Source organism: Magnolia sinica, chromosome 9, assembly GCF_029962835.1.
Source record: "Magnolia sinica isolate HGM2019 chromosome 9, MsV1, whole genome shotgun sequence".
Taxonomy (NCBI): Eukaryota; Viridiplantae; Streptophyta; class Magnoliopsida; order Magnoliales; family Magnoliaceae; genus Magnolia; species Magnolia sinica.
Genome location: NC_080581.1, coordinates 11,992,762 through 12,012,982, shown reverse-complemented (window position 1 = coordinate 12,012,982; position 20,221 = coordinate 11,992,762). Strand labels below are relative to the sequence as shown.

The 20,221-nt window shown below is 41.8% G+C and overlaps 1 protein-coding gene across 1 annotated transcript; it reads right to left on the bottom strand.

The window, feature by feature from the left end:
- Positions 1–5,253: 5,253 nt before the first annotated feature.
- On the bottom strand, positions 5,254–12,999 carry LOC131256907 (heptahelical transmembrane protein ADIPOR2). Its single transcript, XM_058258009.1, has 4 exons — positions 12,461–12,999; positions 12,270–12,362; positions 12,110–12,158; positions 5,254–6,115 (listed from the first exon to the last, which is right to left on the bottom strand). Exons 1-4 carry the CDS (start codon positions 12,730–12,732, stop codon positions 5,405–5,407), a joined length of 1,125 nt encoding a protein of 374 aa, XP_058113992.1. The 5' UTR covers positions 12,733–12,999; the 3' UTR covers positions 5,254–5,404.
- Positions 13,000–20,221: the final 7,222 nt, after the last annotated feature.

Sequence of the window (20,221 nt, the reverse complement as noted above, 5' to 3'; positions counted from 1 at the left end):
GAAAAAGAATTGTAAAAATTCTAAATCAAAGAGAGAAGATTCTGAGGCTTCATACAGAGAGGCCAATGCTGCCATGTCAGATAGATCGAGTGGATGTGATGGTAATGTTTTGTCTGTGTCTACGATTAGACGGCCATACGATGATTGTAAGGGCGAGTGGATTCTAGACACAGAAACATCTTTTCACATAACTCCTCATCGGAGTTGGTTCACCAGCTACAGGGAGTGCGATGGTGGACAGGTATTTATGGGCAATGATATTGCCTGTAATGTTGTGGCTGTTGGTACGGTGCGTATCAAGATGTTTGATGGGGTGGAGCGTACCTTAACTGATGTTAGGTATGTTCCTGATTTGAAGAAGAATCTGATTTCTCTTTTTGTACTTGAGGCAATGGGCTGCAAGTTCACAGGTATTGATGGTGCTCTTAATGTATCCAATGGGGTACAAGTAATCATAAAAAGGCAATGACTCGGTAACCTGTATAGGTTAATCGGGAGCACTTCAAAAGATGGAGCTGTAGTGAATGTAGCGGATTCCACCTCTGCACATGTGTGGCATGCTGGGCATGGCCACATGAGCAAGCAGGGCAGGAAGGCTGATACGTGCGAACAAGGATACAGAGCAGCTGGAGCAGCCACCTGTGAGAAGAATCACACGACATGATCACAGGATATCGGCGAGGTACATGAACGACTCCAATATCGCAGGAGGATCCGTCTTCTATTCTGATGGCTCTAGGTGAGCCTGGTGCTGAGAAGTGGAAGGTGACTATGAGCGATATGATGGATTCATTGTACCAGACCGATATATAGGAACGGGTGGAGTTTCCAGTGGGCCGAAGAGCGGTTGGATGCAGGTGGATCTTTAAGAGGATACAGCATAGAAATAGGGAAAGGTTGGTAGCGAAGGGTTATGCTCAGAGAGAATGGATCGGCTTCTTAGAGATGTTCGCGCCGACGGTATAGCAGGTGTCTATTAGATCCGTGATTGGTGCTGGTTGGCCAATGTATCTTGAGCTGGAAGGATGGATGTGGAGTCTGCACTTCTGCAAGGGAAAGTGAAGAGCAGATCTACATAAAGTAACCAGAGCGGTTCGAAGTTAAAGGGGCTGAGAAAAGACTTTGTTGCAGGAGGTCGTGGTTCGACCTGTCGCCTAGGCAGTGGTTTGATTCCTTCATGGTGAGTCAGGAATTGATGACATGTAGATCGCCAATTATGACATGTCTGAAATCAATGTACTGAAAACTCGATTAAGTAGGACATTTAGGATGAAGGATCAGGGGGCTGCAAAGATGGTTCTCGGCATTGAGACTGAAAGAGAAGTAGGCCTTGGTAATCAAAGGAGGAATACCTTGTGTGTAGGTATTAATCACGGATGTGATGGGCTAAATAAAGCCGGAGAGCGTTCCCTACGCGTCTCTCTTCAAGTTTTTCTCAAGATATGTCCTAAAACAGATGAGGAAAAGCAGGATATCTCATGAGCCTTATTCGAATGCGGTTGGCAATGTACGTGAGGGTCTGGATTAGATCGGTTATTTCACAGGCTATCAGTGTTGTGAGCAAGTACCCCGGCAAGCAATATTGGGTAGCGGTGAGATGGTAAGAAGACTACGTCTTTCCTTTTGAGAAGATAGGAACAAAAGTAGTTGGGCACGTGCACTCAGATCTGGCAGGCATGTTCACCTAGATCGTTCATGCAGAGAAGTTCAAGTTCTGTGTAACTTCTCTGAGCTTGGCGATGCTAGAAAAGAAGGACGGAGTATGCACAAGAAGCTATGATGTGATACAGAGATAAGGGAAGAGGTCAAGGAGCTACACGTTTGAAGATTGAAGACATAGTGGAGATTGTTGTCAGAGAAGATGTCTTAAATCTTCTAAATTGCTCGACCAGTCGAGTGGGTCACTAAGCTAGTTGAGGCCATCTCGACTCGAAGTCCAGCAAGTACAGATTTTTGGTGTCCGGGCTGCTCGACCAGTCGAGGACTCGGCTCAACCAGTCGAGATTACGCAGATTCGAGTCCGTATCTTGTACGGATTGCGAAAATCTAAAGCGGTTTCGGAAGGGTGCGAAAGGAAAGTTTCTTAAACTATAAATAGGGGTCCCTAGGGCTATTTTAAAGTATTCTAAGGCTTCCTAAAGATATTCTAAAGGGTTCTAGGGTTATCAAAGGGTATAGCAAGAGTGAGATTCGAGGTTGTTCGAATCAGGTAAGTCCTCTCTCTTTGTAATTGATGCTTTCATAGTGGAATTTTGTCGTTTTGTGCTGTGGTTTTTTCCCGCAAGGGTTTTTCACGTTAAATATGTGTGTTCTCTTGTATGTGCTTGGTGCCATTGAATTGCTATCCTAGATCTAGATCAGTGTGTTCGGTAGGCCAAAATCCCAACAAAAGCTGCCTCACATGTTCTTCCATATTTAAAACACTTGTAATAGCCGTGCATAGGATTATAAGTAAAAGACAAGATGCATTCAAACAAAATTCTATCCATTAATAGGAAGTGGGGCCATGTATCAGTGATCCAAATTGAGGATATAGGTGCCTGCCCATGCATGCAGCATCATCTATAAAAATAAAAATAAAAATAAAATCAAACTGGATCACTATCCCATCTCATCAATGAATTTTTCTTCTTCTTTATTCCTGACCATTGATTTATAAGCCACTGACGTAGGGGATTTTATAGGCATCATCTATCTAGTGGGTGTTCCTTCAGATCAACGGTCATGATCTCGAAACCATAGCCTTTTCATGTATGAACTTGCTGACCCATTTTGTTACATTTGAATAAATCATTAAAAAATATTAAGGTCTTGTTTGGATAGCTGGATTCATATGTAATTTAATGAAAATGAAAACTAGGTTCACCTAATGTGATATTTTGGCATGTTTGGATAGTGAGGAATCTTGAAGATTTCCTCTAAAGATTTCACTCGTCTGGTGTATAGTGAATGGGCTGCGAGATATGATTTTATATTTTCCACATTTCAACGTCATTCCCAGACAAAACCCATTTTCCACATTTCAATGTGATTCCCAAACAAAAAGCCCATTTTACAAATTTCAATGTGATTCCCAACCAGAGCCCATAAAACCGTCAGACGGACGGTCCTTGCAGGGGTTCTGTGGGGCCCACTGTGATGTATGTGATTTATCCACAGTGTCCATCCATTTTGAAAGATCATTTTAGTAAACGATCCCAAAAAGGAGGCAGATCTAAGGCTTGAGTGGACCACAACACAGGAAGCAGTGGTGACAAAGATCCCCACCGTTGAAACCTTACTAGGGCCCACCGAGATGTTTATTTACCATCCAACCTATTCATAACATCGCACGTACCTAAATAAGTGAAGGGAAAACATAAATATCAGCTTGATCCAAAACTTCTATGGCACCCAAGATGTTTTCTACGGTAGGCGTTCAATTCGTGTGGTCCACATGATCCTTCGATATCTCTCCTTTTGGGGCTCATATCTTAAAATGATTTTTCAAAATAGATGGACCGTATGGATAAAACAGATACGTCAATGTGGGCCCACATACCCCTGCAAGAACCGTCCCACGTACCATAAATGCGGAATCCTTGCTTGAGACGGAATTACAGTAAATAGCCATCAGTTAAACATGAAAATTTCCACCAGATTCCACGAAAAATTCTTCGATCCAAACATGGCTGTAATACCTTAAAAATGAAAAACCTCTCCAAATAGAAGACCTACTTCTCTCCCAATTGAAATCAATAAATAAATAAAATTTTACATTTTCAGTGTTTTACTAAATAAAAAATAAAAAATCACGTTTTACTTCAATCTTGGTTTTTCCATGTCACATTTTAGATATCCTGCATCCGAACACTCAAAACTAAAGTCACATCTTGGTTTCACCTCTCGAATAGGAGGGGAGTGGATTCGGTGCGACCCCGGACTCACCTAAGATAGTGCGGCACTTGCCATGGTGCCCACCGTGATGTATGTATTATGTATCCACACCGTCCATCCATTTTATCAGCTCATTTTAGGGCATTGTGCTAAAAATGAAGCAGATCCAATTATCAGGTGGACCATCCACAGGAATCAGTAGTGATTGAACTTTAATGGCCACAAAAGTTTTGGATCAAGCTGATATTTATTTTTTTTCCTTCATCCAGGCTTATATGACTTATCAACAGATTGGATGGAAAATAAATACTACAGAAACATTAAGGTGTGCCCAGGAAGTTTTTAATGGTAGGGCGTTCAATCCCCAATGTTTCCTATGGTATGGTCCACATGATAATTGGATCTGCTTCATTTTTGGGACAATGCCTTAAAATGATCTGGAAAAATGGACAGCATGGATATAGAATACATACATCAAGGTGGGCCCCACAGTAAGGGCTGCACCATACTGGGTCATTCCATGGTCTCACCCAATTCGCTCCCTAGGAAATTTGGGATCTCCACGTTCCCAAACACTCCCATATTGTTATAAAGGGAAGAGCTTTGATATTCTGGCAGAGTGTGGAATGATACGCAAGCACTCGTTAAAAATTGCACACCTGTCATACAAGTAATTCGACTTAATCCGTCCAAGTTATTCATGCCAGTTTAGATGGGACTCGGATTGCATAGTGACCCCTCTCCGGTGTTCATCTGTTTTGCCAGCTCATTTTAGGGCATCATCCAAAAAATGAGGGACATCCAAAGCTCAAGTTTGGATTAAGATGATTTCCATGTTTTCCCTTCATCCAGGTTTACGCAACTTTATGAACAACATGTTAGATGGCATGCATATACATCACTGTAAGCCTTAGGAAGCTCATCACTACTTCATTTTTGTGGTGAGGTCCACTTGAGCTTTGGATCTACCTCATTTTTGGGCTCATACACTAAAATAATTTCGCAGCAAGAATAGACAGCGTCGGTAGAACGCCCACAGAGCTTTTCAGTACTGAGGGGTCACACTACCATGATCCAAATATTATGGTTATTTAATTACCTGAATATCAAATTGGTCCACATTTATTTTGATGATTGATAATGAAAAATATCCAATGGCCTTATTTGAAAAAACAAGCATCCATGAAACAGCCACAACTTAGGCAGTTTAAACCAAGTTAATATATGCTACTTGTACCATTTCTAAGAGCCTGCGTATCAAGCATTCTACGAAGCAAGAGTATCAAATTAACCCTCCTATCATAAAACAATTCTAAAAACCGGTTTTTGTTAGAGCAAGAAAATATATTTGATATATACTCTGACCAAACATCAGTCACAAAATAAAGGGGTGGAATCACAAACAAACATTTCCACAACCACTCAACCCTTCTATGATAATTTCCATCCCCTTTGAAAAGCAGCCAAACAGACCACCCACTTCACCACCACCAAATATAACTATCACATTAAAAAAATATATATATCTCTATAATCTCAGCCAGCTAAGAAGGCCAGTGGACCCACCATACGCCTGACACGTGGCGCCGCCATCTCGCCAATCCATCAGCACCCGCGTGGCAGCATAGTGTGCGAGCGCCCCCGCGATGACAAACACGTGGAAGATCTGATGGCTGTGCCCAGCTAGATCAAAAGCTCCGGGCCACCACCGCTCTGGGACCCTTGAAACATAGAACCCCGTCCCAACGGCGTAGGCCAGACCCATCAAAAGCTCATAAGCGAGTGCAGCATGGCAACTGGGCTGGTCCCAATTGATTAGGAGGGCGTGTGTGGCTGGGACCACACCGAAAAAGCCCATTGTAAGGAAAAGCAATGCACGGAAAGGTCTGAAACGAGGAGAGGAGAATGCAGGAGTTAAGAGAGTCAGGATAGCTACTAGTCCTACGATTGCAATGGTGGAAAGGTAGAAGATCCGTGCTAAAGGATAGCAAAGGAATGCGTAGTAGATTGGTGGGAAAAAGGAGGAGACGATCATGAGAGAGATGCCTGCGTAGTCGAGGCGCCAAAAGAAGAGGTTCATGCGCCGGGAGTGGCATGTGAGAAGGTGGGAGAGAGAGCTGCAGGCCAAGCAGCTCATTGCCCCGGATAGGAAGATGAACCAGGGCCAACGTGGGACCCTGGCAATGGGTTCCATGATATGGTCGGTCTGATCTCGTAACACGAATCTCATTAAATGGTCCTGTAAAATGGTAAGAATTTGATAATCAAACAGAGGTCCAGACAACCTATCTACAAATGTTAGAAATGTTCTTAATGGGGAAGTTTGGAAACAGTTTTAAATTCTCTCTGCGTAGGGTGCGTTTGGTTGCACCAAATGTCATGATTTAAAAATGTTATTAAAATTGCATGATATTTGGTGCAACCAAACATGCCCTTATCCAAACAAACACAACATAAACTTGGTTTTCAAGACAAGAAAATACAAGTCCGATCAACCAAACATGGTTTAAACATTCCCAATAAAAAAACCTAAAAATGAGTTCATCTCATTTTAGTTAATAATAATTATTCATTCCAGATTATAGTTCAGTTCAGTTCATATAAATGGGTATTTCATGATGGCCAGTTTGATGAACGGTTTGGATTTTTCTAACACGTGCTGTATATAATTGCATGTGGAAATTCCAAGAGGGGAGCAGCTTCAGCAACAATTGGATTAGGCAGATAATTAGAAATTTAAAAAAAATAATAAAATGGGTGGCATCCAAACACGCAATTAGCATGAAATAGACTGTTAGATGGAAAACGGTCAATAAACCAAATATTAGGAAGGAGTGTTCATTAAAAGGAGTAGGATCGTCCGTTCAATCCAATTCTGAGACAGACCCATCCAATCCAACTGGGTTTATGTCCCGCCAAAACCCAGGCCCACCAAATGAACGGTTTACATTGAGGTAAACGCATGCGAGGTGACCATGTGAATGCGTTTAAACAAGCGCATGTTCAAAGGGAGAATAGATATAAAGTCAAAGGGAGCATTTATAGCACCTGATCTTCACACGCATGCATTAAAAAATTGTAATGAGGGGAGTGGAAAATGCTGGATTTAGTGTCCCAATCATGCCAGATCACGTGAATTGGACGACCGTAACCTAGAGACATTTATTTAAGAGAAATACTTTAATACTCTAGCAGTGCGATGGATGATACGCAGGCAGTTTGAAATTACAGACGATGCATACAAATAATTTAAACAATGCCGTCTAAATTATGTACACTACAGGGGGTTCGACAAGTGCCTGTGTATCTAGTGTCATAAGCAGCCCGAGTATCAAATAACTCCCTCTTAAATAAAAGGAGTAGGATGGGAACGATATCCTATTTTCATGAGAAATGCTCCCACACAATTAGCTGTCCGTCGTACTAGTTAGCGTGTAGGGGGGCCAACATGGTTGTTTTTATGACATCTAGCCCGTCTAGCAAGGTTGTCCCACCGTGAAAATGGGATGCCATAAAATTCGGGTCGATCCAACCATTAGATGCGTCCCACATGAACGTGGAGCTTTTTAGGTGGTTGCTCTTTTTATTTTTATTTTTCTACACGGTTGGATCGACCTGACTTTTGGGCAACCTTGCTGGATGGGTGAGATGTCATACAAATACAACGTGGGCCGCACACACCAACTAGTTGTGTGTGAGCATTCCCCATTTTCTATTTTGACCGTCTTGTCACCACTCACCAAAATCGGTTGTCTATAGCGGGTCCCATGACCCGACCGTACGTAAAGTGGACCATATGAATCTGAAGCTCCTCAGCATGGATTAGATGCCCGAAAGATTTCTCAGCCCAAGGATCCTAATCCTCTACCCGGTGACCTAGAATGAACGGTCGACAAAAAAAGGGCGACAAAAGTTCACCCATCCGGGAGATTTTTGGGGAATCCTCAATGGCGTGGTCTATTATTCAGATAAAACGGTCGGTAGGAGAATCTACTTTTTTCAAGAAAAAAGACTAAAAGCTTTCGATTTTGAGGCCGCTTCCACTAAAGTCCTTGTGGTTGAGCTTTATCTACAAGGATTGATTGTGGGCCCACCCTGGCGTGTGAATGGCATCCTACCTGTCTAGAAGAGTCACCCACCACCGTGAAAGTTGATGACCAAAAAATAGACGGATATAACCATCCTTTGGCCAGTGGCCCACCTAATGGTTGGATATGCCCGACTTATAAGGCATCCCATCATCACGGTGGGCCTTATTAATGCACGGATTGGACCATATACGGACGCTGATTTCCTGCAAAAGCCTTTCGCATGAAGTTCCTGCACAAGGATTCTGACTGGGGCCCACTGTGAAGTTTGTGAGAAATCCAACCCGTCCATCCATTTTTCGAGATCATTCTAGTAAACGCAACCAAAAATGAGGAAGATCCAAAACTCGAATGGGCCATACTAGATGAAACAGTGGGGAAAGGAATACCTACCGTTGAAACCTTCCTGGGCTCCACCTTGACGTTTATATTCCATCAAAACCGTTTATAAGGCCATTTTCACTGAGATGAAGTGAAAACACCATCAAATTAAACTGATACAAAACTTTTGTGGCCTTATAAATGTTTCAATGGTGGTCACTAAATCCCACTGTTCCCTCTCATGTGGTCCATTTAAGTTTTGTATACACCTTATTTCTAGTCGCATGTCCAAATTAGCTCAAAAAACAGATGGACCAAGTGGATTTTTCACAAACATCGCAGTGGGCACCACCCAGAATCCTTGCGCAGGGAATCCGCATCCACCATATACACATAATACGGTGGGCCCCACAGAGACAATAGCGTATAAGCAGGTGAACAACTTTTGCATGCAGATGAATAATTTGTAGACGTGCTCATTCTACATTAAAAAAAAAAAAAAATTTAAAAAAAGGCCTACGATGGACGACTGGAACCATCAGATCAAAGAAAAATTTTGGCTCACCATCCATGAAAGCATGACCCGACCGACCAATGGCTTGATCGAAGAACCATGATACAGGTTGTTTAAAAGAGAAACCCGAGTATAAGGTGCATGAATCCCTCCCGTCTCTTTCCAGTTTTCAAAAAGGGTCATGATCGATCCAGATAGGTGATGTGAATGCAAACGTGTCCAAATGCAACCGTGGGCAGAGTAAGATTCTGATGGACGCGGATTAGCCACTGAATTGACGTGACCAAGTTCCGTGGGACCCACACCGTTCATTCATTTGGAGATATCAATTTAAGGCAGGAGCCAAAGAATGAGTGAGATCCAAAGCTCGAATGGACCCCCACCACAGAAAACAGTGGAGAGAGTGACGCCCACCATTAAAATTTTCTAATGCCCACAAAAGTTTTCGATCAAACTGAAATTTGTGTTTTCCCTTCTTTCACGTCTGTCTTAACTTATAAACACGTTGGATCTCATACAAACATCAAAGTGGACCTTAGGAAGGTTTCAACGGTAGGTGTCACTCTTCCCACTGTTTTCTTTGGTGGTGTCCACTCCAAATCTGGATCTGATTCATTGTCTCATGGCCTAAAATGATCTCTAAAAATTGATGGACGGTGCGGATACAACACATACATCATGTAGGTCTCACATAACTTGGTGACGTCACTTTAGTAGCGAGTCTCGCCACTCAACCTGTCAGTATCTAATCCGCGTCCGATTCTGATACGCTCAGCTCACTATACTATTAAATACAGACAAAAGCTTATTTATTTTCTTTCGAGTCCGGATCCTCCGTTTTTGCCCAAACCACGACTTTCCTGCTTTTTTTCTCCTTTGCTGTATAGTGATTGGTCCATCTCAGTCAGCGATATATTATTCAATGCATTACACAATCACACGGGCCAATTAAATTGCAACAACCACAATTTTTAACCGCCCACATGCATACATGTAGCTCAAAATGCGTGGTGAAGATTTAATGGCCGCATTGGATTGGGTAAGCTTTCATAGTACGTCAGGCAAGATGCTACTTAGAGCCGTGTAGAACCGAAATTTCTGTGGATGTTAATTGCTCGGATTTCACATTCATCAGATGATCCTAGCCATCTGATCAGTGACATCACAAGCGACGGCCGTACCTAAACACCCGTCAAGATCCAGTGTGGAAAAGTGGATGGATGGATATGATCGATCTAAGGTGTGTGACACCGAATGTACGGATGCTGACACGTATACAGTGGTTTTCCATCTATTTTGTTACGGTGGATGGGCGTTGGTCGGAATATACGGACGCTGGATTGCGTACTTAGTAAACTCTGTGGGGCCCACCTTGATGTACGTGTCTTATCCAAGCCGTCCATCTGTTTCACCAGCTCATTTTGAGCCCTGAGCCCAAAATTGAAACATATCCAAAGCTCAAGTGGGCCACAACAGGAAACAGTGGAAATTGAACGGCTACCGTTGAAATTTTCTTGAAGGCCACATTAGTTTTGGATCCAGCTGAAATTTGCGTTTTCCCTTCATCCACGTTGGCTGGATGACAACTAAAAATCAATGTGGGCCCTAAGGTCTCAACGGTGGGTGTAATTATCCACACTGGCCCACTTGAGTTGGTAAAACAGATGGACAGCGGTGATAACACACATACATCACGCTGGCCCCACAGTTTACTCAGTACGCAATAAGCTTCAAGTATGCATGCATTAAACGATTCTAGCTATATGATCGCTAACCTCAAACTGGGCTAATATATACCACGTTTACAAATAACCGGGAGCCTGCGTATCAACTATTACACTCCACCAGAGTATCAAAAAAGTGCGCGCAGGAATAATGACAGAAGTCGCGGGCATTTATCAGGTACAATCAGTTGCTACTTGATGAAAAGGAGAAATATTTGATACTCTGGTGGAGTGTGGTGGATGATACGCCGGCACTTAGAAATTAATTCACAATCGCATACGTTTCATACAGGTTATGGTTCTCAGCATATATGATATCATTAATTCTTGAGGATCATATTCTATGCATTTAATGGACGGTTACGAATGAAAAATATCCAATGGTCCTATTTCAATAATCAAATCCCCACGAATCAGAGGTTTGTATCATTCAAACAATCTGATTTTGGGAATTTAACTTACAGAAAGTGGGTCCCACAATTCAGTCGGATTAACCTGAGTTAATCTGTACGACGTGTATAATCTCTTAGTGCCTGTGTATCGAGCATCATGCGCTGCCTGAGTATCATATAACTCCTCTCACTAAAAACTCCAGAAGCGTCCGACCGTAAGATACCGAGGCAAGAAAGGTATGAAACCTTTTTTTTGAAACAAGAACGGTGTGAATCACCCGCCGTTGGATGTTAATACAATTCCAGGGCCGAAATTCGTAAAATCCGCCCGGGCTTTTAGTTTGTATAGATGGGGCCGATGATGATGATCCAAACCGTTGGTGTAATGCGCCTCACCATTGGATGGCCAGTATTGCACCAACCGTAATTAGTAAATTTTAACCCAATTTCTCTTCATTGAATGTGAACCGTTGATACGTCTTTTTTGTTGACCATCTATTGCACAGTTGATGCCTTTGATCTTTGGTGATTAGGTCAAAAATGGTGTGGCCCATCATACCAACGGTTTCAGTTAGTGAATATCTAGCCAAGTAGTGTACTGGAAACCCGAGCAGTACGACACCTTTGCTGAACAGTTGCAACTACATTACTTCAATCTACACCGTTGAAATTACGGGGCCACGACGGATGTTCCGGAAAATGACGGACTCGGATTGCGTCGTGTAACACAGCTACTGGAAAATCTCTGTGGCGCCACCAACATGTACGTGTTTTATCCAGGCCGTTCATCCATTTTGCCAGCTCATTTTAAAATTGAGGCAGATGATTTCAGGTGGACCATGGAGCTTCTCGTCGGTGCTGTGTGCTAACAAGCTTAGCTCATTTTAACCGTCCAGTACACTGAAAAGAAGAGGCCGAGCTATCTAACTTCAGCTTGTGAAATGGACGGCTAAGATTGCTGGAGCAACTCGATTATAGAGATGCTCCATCCCACATATGACTCAACAATTGGACGGTCTGGATTGCAGACAATCAGTTGCAACCGTTTAAAAAATCGTGCGACGCACACGAACTAGCCCATACAGAGGACCCGACGAGATCGTCAGATCCGCTGTACGGTACAAATCCGGACAATCTATTTTCAATTTTATTCTTGTCAGACGCGTCTGACCGAACGTCGAACGAGTGACTCACCGGTAAGAAGCTTGCAGAGATATTCTTCATCAAAGGCGCATGAATCGATCTGGCAAAAAAAAAAATTCAAATTTTAAATTAAAAAAATAATAAAAAAAAAATATCCATTAAAATTGAAAGAAAAAAAAAATCGAAGGACGAAAATGCCCTTGCAACGTACCTGGAAAACCCGGAAATCATTTCTCTAACCTCAGGAATCTCCATTGAACTCAACACCGTCAGCACAAGAAATAAAACAAATCCCCCCAAATGCCTGCAAAAATGAATAAATTTAAAAAAAAAAAAAAAAAACCACATACATGCATGGATACATGGCGTATGTATGGATGGATGGATGTATGATGTACTTACGTCCACACATTGAGCGTTTCGTTGTGCCATTGAAAAACGCTCAGAAAAGCCTCTTTCAGAGGCCATTCCGATCTGTAATAATCCAGTATAAACTCATTATCTTTCAGATACTCCGGCAACGCATCGTATCTGATCAAACGGCATTCGAATCTCCGGTTCTTCTTATCGTCGGACCCGTCTGTTCTTACATTACAGTCAGACTCCTCGATTTTCGCGCATTCTTTTTTGGGGCCTCCTACAGACCTACGTTTCATCTCTCCGACCGAATCCATGTCGGAAAACAAGAAGGAAAGCCGATTTTCCTCCGTTTTCCGGCGAGATCTTGTAACGGACGGCCGAGATTGACCGGATCTCGACCTCTTCCCTTTCAAGTACCTTGTTGAAGAAAAGACTTATAACAGGTCTCCCGCCGAATTTCCAATGGTTTACCGATCTTCTCGAGAAATCGAAAGGAAATTCGGGAGCTATTTATGGGTAGCGATCGGATCGGCGACCGGAGCGTAAAAAGATCGGAGAGAGAGAGAGACATTTGGGGATTTTGGCGCTAGGGCTGCAAAGTTAAAAAGGGAAGGGAAAAGCGTCCTGCATTTCCTGCGAAAGCCTTTTCGCATGGTGCTCCTGCGCAAGGATGCTGGGCGGCGTCCACGAGATGTTTGTGATAAATCCACACCGTCCATCAGTTTTGAAAGCTCATTTTAGTACCGTATAATCAAAATTTAGTCGATCCAAAACTCAAGTGGGCCACACGAGAGGAAACAGTGAAAATTCAGTGAGCACCGTTGAAACATTATTATGGCCATAAAATTTTTATATCAGGCCAAAATTTCCATTTTTTCACTTCATCCCAGTGGGTATGACCTTATAAACGGTTTGGATGGAATATAAACATCAAGATGGAGCTTAGGAGTGTTTCAACGGTAGGCATTTCTTGCCCCAATTTTCCCTCTCGTGTCACCCACTTGAATTTTGGATCTACGTTGTTTTTGGTTAAATATCCTAAATTAGCTCGAAAAACGGATGGACGGAGTGGATTTTTCACAAACATCTTTATGGACTCCACCCAGCATCATTGCGCAGGCTTTTGCAGGAAATACGCGTGTCCCCGATGGGAGATGGGGGCAGGAAGGAGAAAACTTTGATACTCTGGTGGAGTGTGATGGATGATACGCAGGCACTTCGAACTTGCATACGTGGTGGCATACAAGTAGTCAAATTAAACCTTCCAAATTATTTAAAAAGTTTTAAATCGTTACTAAATGTAAATTAATATTATCTTATTATCTGATTATCGGATTGTTGGGAATTTATTAGACGGTTGAAAATGAAAATATATCCAACAGTCCTATTTCCACGAAGAAGTGTCCAACGGGATTGTAATGTTTATATGCCATCCAAACCGTTTATAAGGTCACTCCCACTAGGATGAATTGAAAACCCCAAAACTTACCCTGATATGAAACTTTGTGGCCATACAAATGCTTCAAACAGTGGTCACTGAATCCCAACCGTTTTCTCTTGTGCGGCCCACTTGAGTTTTGGATCGACCTCATTTTTCGTGTCTTGTTCTAAAATGATCTCTAAAAACGTATGGACGGTGTGGATTTATTACAAACATCATTATGGGTCCCACCTAGCATCCCGGGCAGGAACTTTCTGGTAAAGGCTTTCGCCGTCCCATTCGTTCGGTGTCTGATTTCAAAGTCCTCGCTTTTTCTCCGTCGCAATTGAGAATCCAGCGTCTGTCGTCTTCGACTTGGGCCCACATGATAAGATGTTATAATGATTATAACCGTTCATTTCTCTTAATGACAGAAACAGGCTCTTGAAATTCTATTTCATGGTTGAATGTTAGCCATCGAAAATTGTCTTTGCATTGGTCTTAGTTCAGATATATAGAATGATGATGAAACCAACCACGCAGTACATTTTTCTCATAATTCTTTAGTGTCATGGTTTTCACTGTTTGGACGGTCCCGATCATCTGAAAACTAGTCTTATGAGGCCCAGTGAGCAGCCACACGCTCGGAATTCTGAGTCGCGATAGAAGAAAAATGAACTCGACGCGGATTGGGTACTGCCCCCGCATGTTCCTGTCTAGGAACGGACGGTGCATCTGAGTGCCACCGTGACATATGGGCTTTATCCACACCATCCATCCTCTTTTTTTTTTTCATGTCATTTTAGTAAGAAATCTCAAAAAATGAGACAGATCCAAACCTCAAGTGGACCACACCACATGAAGCAGTGGCGATAATAACCTACACCGTTGAAACCATCCAATCTGTTTATAGGGTCACATAGACATTCATGAAGGGAAAACAAAAATACCAGCTTGATCAAAAACTCATGTGGCCCCTTAAAAAGTTATCAACAGAGGGAATCGGATTGCATAGTGAGTAACTCAGTATGCTAGTGTACTTTGTAAACTCTGTGAGATCCACCATGATTTATGTATTTTATCGGCCCCCTCTGTCCATTTTCTCGGATAATTTTACGGTTCGATAAAAATAAAATAAAATAAAAAAGCATTTATAATGTCAAAATGGACCACACCACCAGAAAGAGTTGAATTGAACTACTACCTTGAAAATTTCTCCCTAGCCCTGTAAGTTTTGGATCAAGCTTATATTTGTGTTTTTCATTTATGATCTTATGAACAGACAAATAAACATCACTGTGGGGCCTAGCAAGGTTTCAACGGTGGAAATCATTATCCCCACTGTTCCCTATGGTATGATTCACTTGACATTTGGATATGCTTCAATTTTGGGATCAACCCCTTAAATTAGATAAAAAAAATGGATGGACGGCATCGATAGACCACATACATTAAAGGTAGGCCCAATTGAGTTTATTAAGTAGGATAAGAGCGTAAGCAGTATGCAATCTGATTTCTCAAATGAGTGAATCGGATTGGGTAGTGAGTAACTTACACGCTTAGCAGGGTAATGAGTATACTTTATGAGCTAACAAGCTAGGAAAAAACAAAAACGTAAAATTCTATGAGTTCAACCATGATTTGTGTATTTTATTCGCTCTATCTATCCATTTTCTCGGATAATCATATGGTTTGAGCTAAAGAAGAAGAAGCATTTATAATGTTAAAATGGACCACATCACAAGAAACAATTGAATTGAACTTCTGTCGTAGAAAATTTCTCCGAAGCCACATGAGTTTTGGATCAAGCTTATATTTGTGTTTTCCATTCATCCATGTCTATATGATCTTATGAACATGTTGGAGGACAAATAAACATCATTGTGGAGCCTAACAAGGTTTCAACGGTGGAAATCATTATCCCCACTGTTTCCAGTGATATGATCCACTTGATATTTGGATATGCTTCAATTTTGGGCTCAACCCCTTAAATTAGATGAAAAAATGGATGGACGGCATAGATAGACCACATACATTAAAGTTGAGCCCAACTGAGTTTACTCAGTATGATAAGAGTGTACTGAGTAACTCAGTGTGCAATCCGATTTCTCAACGGAGGGAATCGGATTGCGTAGTGAGTAACTCACTACACTTAGCATATTGAGTAGACTCTGTGAGGTCCACCATGATTTATGTATTTTATCTGCTCCATCTATCCATTTTCTCATGTAATTTTATGTGGATGTCGCATGCCTTCGTCAGGAAGTTCATGCGCTAGAAACCTAGGTGGGGCCCACCGTGAAGTCTATGAGAAATTCACCCCTTCCATCCATTTTGTGAGCTCATTTTAATACAACAAATAAAAAATGAATCGGATCCAATACCCAAGTGGGCCAAAAAAGTGAGGATTCTTCTCTTTCCTCATGCCTTTCACATATTCTTTCTTTTCAATTATTTCAAATAACTCTTTACATTCTTGGCAATTAGTTGTGAAATACAACAATTTAAATAAAGTTACAGGACTAAGATGGCCTGACAAAATGAATAAATAACATGGATAAAACACATACATGATCATAGTTGGGAAATAGGGTTTACCTGACTCAATCAAAGTCTCGTATCAAGATGCCAAACATATATATATAGTACTACAATTACAATTTTTTGTTTTTAATACACACACCCGACATTCATGTACCCATGCACGCCGTAGTGGGATTTCACCACCTATGGGTATCGAACCCAAGACCTCATGTTGAAACTCGTCAAAGTCTACCACTGAGGTAAGGACTTGAACCCTAGTCCTACAATCACATGATTATTACTGTCATTTGATAAGTTTCTAAACATTGCACATCTTTAAGCCATGGATTGAAGACTTGTCCGAGTTGGCTCGAAATCAGTCTGGTCAGTATCATGAGCCATTCCTAATTCTCCCTTACTCGGGTGAGTCAGGCCAATTTAGCTCAGCTCTGGTGAGTCATGACTCGACTTGAATCCATCGAGTCAAATGAGTCACACATTTAAAAAAAAAAAAAAAAAAAACTTCAGCCCACGCATTGCAATAGATTTAAAAAATCTACACGTCCAACCGTTTTGAAAGGTTATTTTAGAGCATGATTCAAAAAATGAAGCAGATCAAAATCTCAGGTGAACCATAATACAGGAAAAAAAATGATAATTGACCATTAAAAACTTCTCGTGGACCACAAAATTTTTGGATCAAGCTGATATTTGTGTGGTCTCTTCATCCAGATCTTTGTGACCTTATCAACAGGTTGGATGGAAAATAAACAATCCGGTGGCCCATTAAGTTTTTAATGGTGGGGATTCAATCACTATTGTTTCCTGTGGTGTGATCCACATAAGATTTGGATCTGCTTCATTTTTGGGATCATGCCCTAAAATGAGCTTTCAAAACGGTTGCACGGTGTCGATTTAAGGCACATACATCACTGCAAGACCCAAAGTCAAGGGTCTCATCCGCCTCAGGTGGACATATCTCACCTAATCCGCTCCCGGTAAAAAGCTAGCTTGCCACGTTGTACGGTGGTGATAGCAACACATAAAGTGGAATGGTTCTATACATGTACGATGATTCATGCATCATTCCATAGAGTAGTCCAACAAAAAAAAAAAAAGGCCTGACAGTATAAAGGTTGGATGCATTCTCAAAAGAATTATAATGTTCAGACGATTTTAACCGTCCAACTTTATCCAACAATTTCGTCATTCGACCGTTCCCTAAACGGCCACTAGTCTTGACGGTGAGGATCGTCCGATCGATCTGTACTTTTGATATATTCCTTCCACAATGTGGCATGTGATTTTGGAAGTTTTAACTGACGCGGCACATGCATCTTAATGCACGCCTGTATGATAATTTACCATTTAAGTGACAAACATGTCCCAATAATAGCACAAAAAAATAACAGCGATTGGACTACTGGCGGGGGAATGTCAATGATTCGAGCTGTGTGGGGCCCACCGTGAAATATGATGGCTATCCAAACCATCCATTAGATGTACCCCGTATTAACCCAAACCCCCAAAGCTAGCCTGATCTATAAATAGGTGGGCCAGACCAAAGGAACAATAGGACATTGGGATGGTCACACCCACAGCTAGGGGTACACACGAACCGAGCTAGCTCGGTCAACTTGCTCGACTCAGCTCGCAAAAGCTCGACTCAGATCAGTTCGAAGTTGAGTTCAATTAGAGTCGAGTTGGTTTTTAGAGCTTGAAAATGAGTTTGAGCCGAGTTCGGGCTAGCTCGAGCTCGACCTGACTTGGTTCGATATATAGCTCGAACTCAGCTCGACTCGGTCATATGGTATAAGAAGGAAAAAAAAAAAACCTTAAATCACTTTTACCCTTTTTTCTTTTTGTTTGAAAAAAAAAAATGCCTACTCAACCAGCGACCCTAGCTCTTTGCCTCTCTCTCTCTCTCTCTCTCTCTCTCTCTCTCTCTCTCTCTCTCTGCTCGTCCCGCCCAACTAGCGACCATCACTCTCTGCCCCTCTCTCTCTCTCTCTCTGTCCCGCCTGACCAGCGACCCTAGCCTCTCTCTCTCTGCTGGACCAGCGACCGACCCTTCGTCGTCGCCCTGCTCGGTTGCCTACTCGTCCATTGCCCTGTGTTGTCCGGTCTCCGATGGTCCTTGCCTGGTTGTCTGATCTGCTCGGCCTCCTCCCGCCGCCACTCAACAGTCCTACCGTCGCCTACCCTGCCCGCCGGTAAGCACTCGAACTCGAACTCAGCTCGAATTCGACTCGAAAGCTCAAGCTCGAACTTGGCTCAAACTGGTCCGATCTGCTGACCGAGCCGAGTCGAGCTAGACATGATGACTTGGTCACCGAGCTGAGTCGAACACTGGCTAGGTATGCCTACTGACCGAGCCGAGTTAAGCTGAGGACAGGTCGACTTGGTTTACACCCCTATCCATAGTTGAACCTTTCAGATAGAATTTGGAGTCAATGGTGTGTATCTGCCACCCAATCCAGACATTAGGTGTGCCCCACCAAGATTAAGCCATTCCAAAAACTCAGGTGGCCCACACCATGTGAGTGTATAGGTTTTAAGTGTGATTGTACCTAGATTCGAGCAGTGTGTCCCACCTCAGTTTTCGATCAAGACGATTATTGGAGGTGCAGTGAACATGAGGAGGCACATGGATGTAACACCAACATGCATGTTTGGCTTTTATGATTTCTTATGAAATGGAAATTAAATAAGCCATTATTATCATTTCCAGGAGTTTGTTTAAACAACAAAAAAATAAATAAAGTAATTTGTAATTATCATACTTTCATATTATAAAATTGTTATTTTTTTATAACTTATGTGTAAAACAAAAAATATAGTAAAATCATCATTGCAATCAAATGTAAGTAGTGTCACCACACAATTATAATAAAAAATAATTATTACTCCCATATCCAAAAAGAATGAGGACATTCAAAAAAGAGGTGGTCGCCGGTCTCAATAGAAAATGGCAAAACAAGCACAAGCCAATCGAAATAATTCCAAGTTTAAGCATTATCTCTTTAGTTTTTAATTTTAGCAAACATGTAGTCCAAGCTATAAAAGAGTACTTTGGGATATTACCTTTAAACCAAGCAACTTCAGCTCAAGACACAAGTAGAAAATTAAATAGATCTAATAACTTAGATGACAAAAGAAAGAGATAAATGACATTTTGCTAAAGAGTCCAAACAATCTCATCATCAATATTAAAATATCATTTAATTCACCAAAAATTTCTAATATGGCAGATGATGTGGAAGAATTAAAAGCACAAACTTTGATGTCCACACCATGCTAAGATCATATATGGGTATTTGGCGAACTGATCAAAGAGGCCAAAGTCTCTCAATCATGAATCATATCAAAAGCTACTTAAATTACCATTTCTAACAATATATCTAGGGTGAGGTTTGAAAGCGTTTCCGAAATTGAGTATACCACACCACAACTTAAGAGGTTTGTATATAATATATCTTAACGTGTCGTATATGCGACCGTATAAGTCCAAGCATCCACGTGTATATGTGTTACCATTAACCTTAAAGTACTAAAAAGTATGGTAAGTATGTGTTAACATTAGGGCTGAAAATCGGGCGGGTTCAACCTGACCGACCTGACATTGGGTTGGGCTCCAGCAGAATGTATCGGGTTTGGTCTTGGGCTTGGGCTATATAAACACCAACCCGATAAAATTTGGGTTGGTCTCGGGTTGCCCAACCCAATCCGAACCCAATTGATATATAAGTTACTTGTGAATTATAATTGAGTGTGGATTATCTATGTTAAAGGCACGTGGAATTCCAGTGCCATCGTCTCATTGGTCCATGCCATTTCCGATGACTCAAGCTAACAAGATA

Excerpts from the sequence above, each read along its gene's own strand:
- LOC131256907 (XM_058258009.1), bottom strand. The coding sequence starts at position 12,732 with ATGGATTCGGTCGGAGAGATGAAACGTAGGTCTGTAGGAGGCCCCAAA. Across the intron at positions 12,363-12,460 it reads GAAACGCTCAATGTGTGGAC|GCATTTGGGGGGATTTGTTT; the intron begins GTAAGTACATCA and ends TCATTTTTGCAG. Across the intron at positions 6,116-12,109 it reads TCTCTGCAAGCTTCTTACCG|GACCATTTAATGAGATTCGT; the intron begins GTGAGTCACTCG and ends ACCATTTTACAG.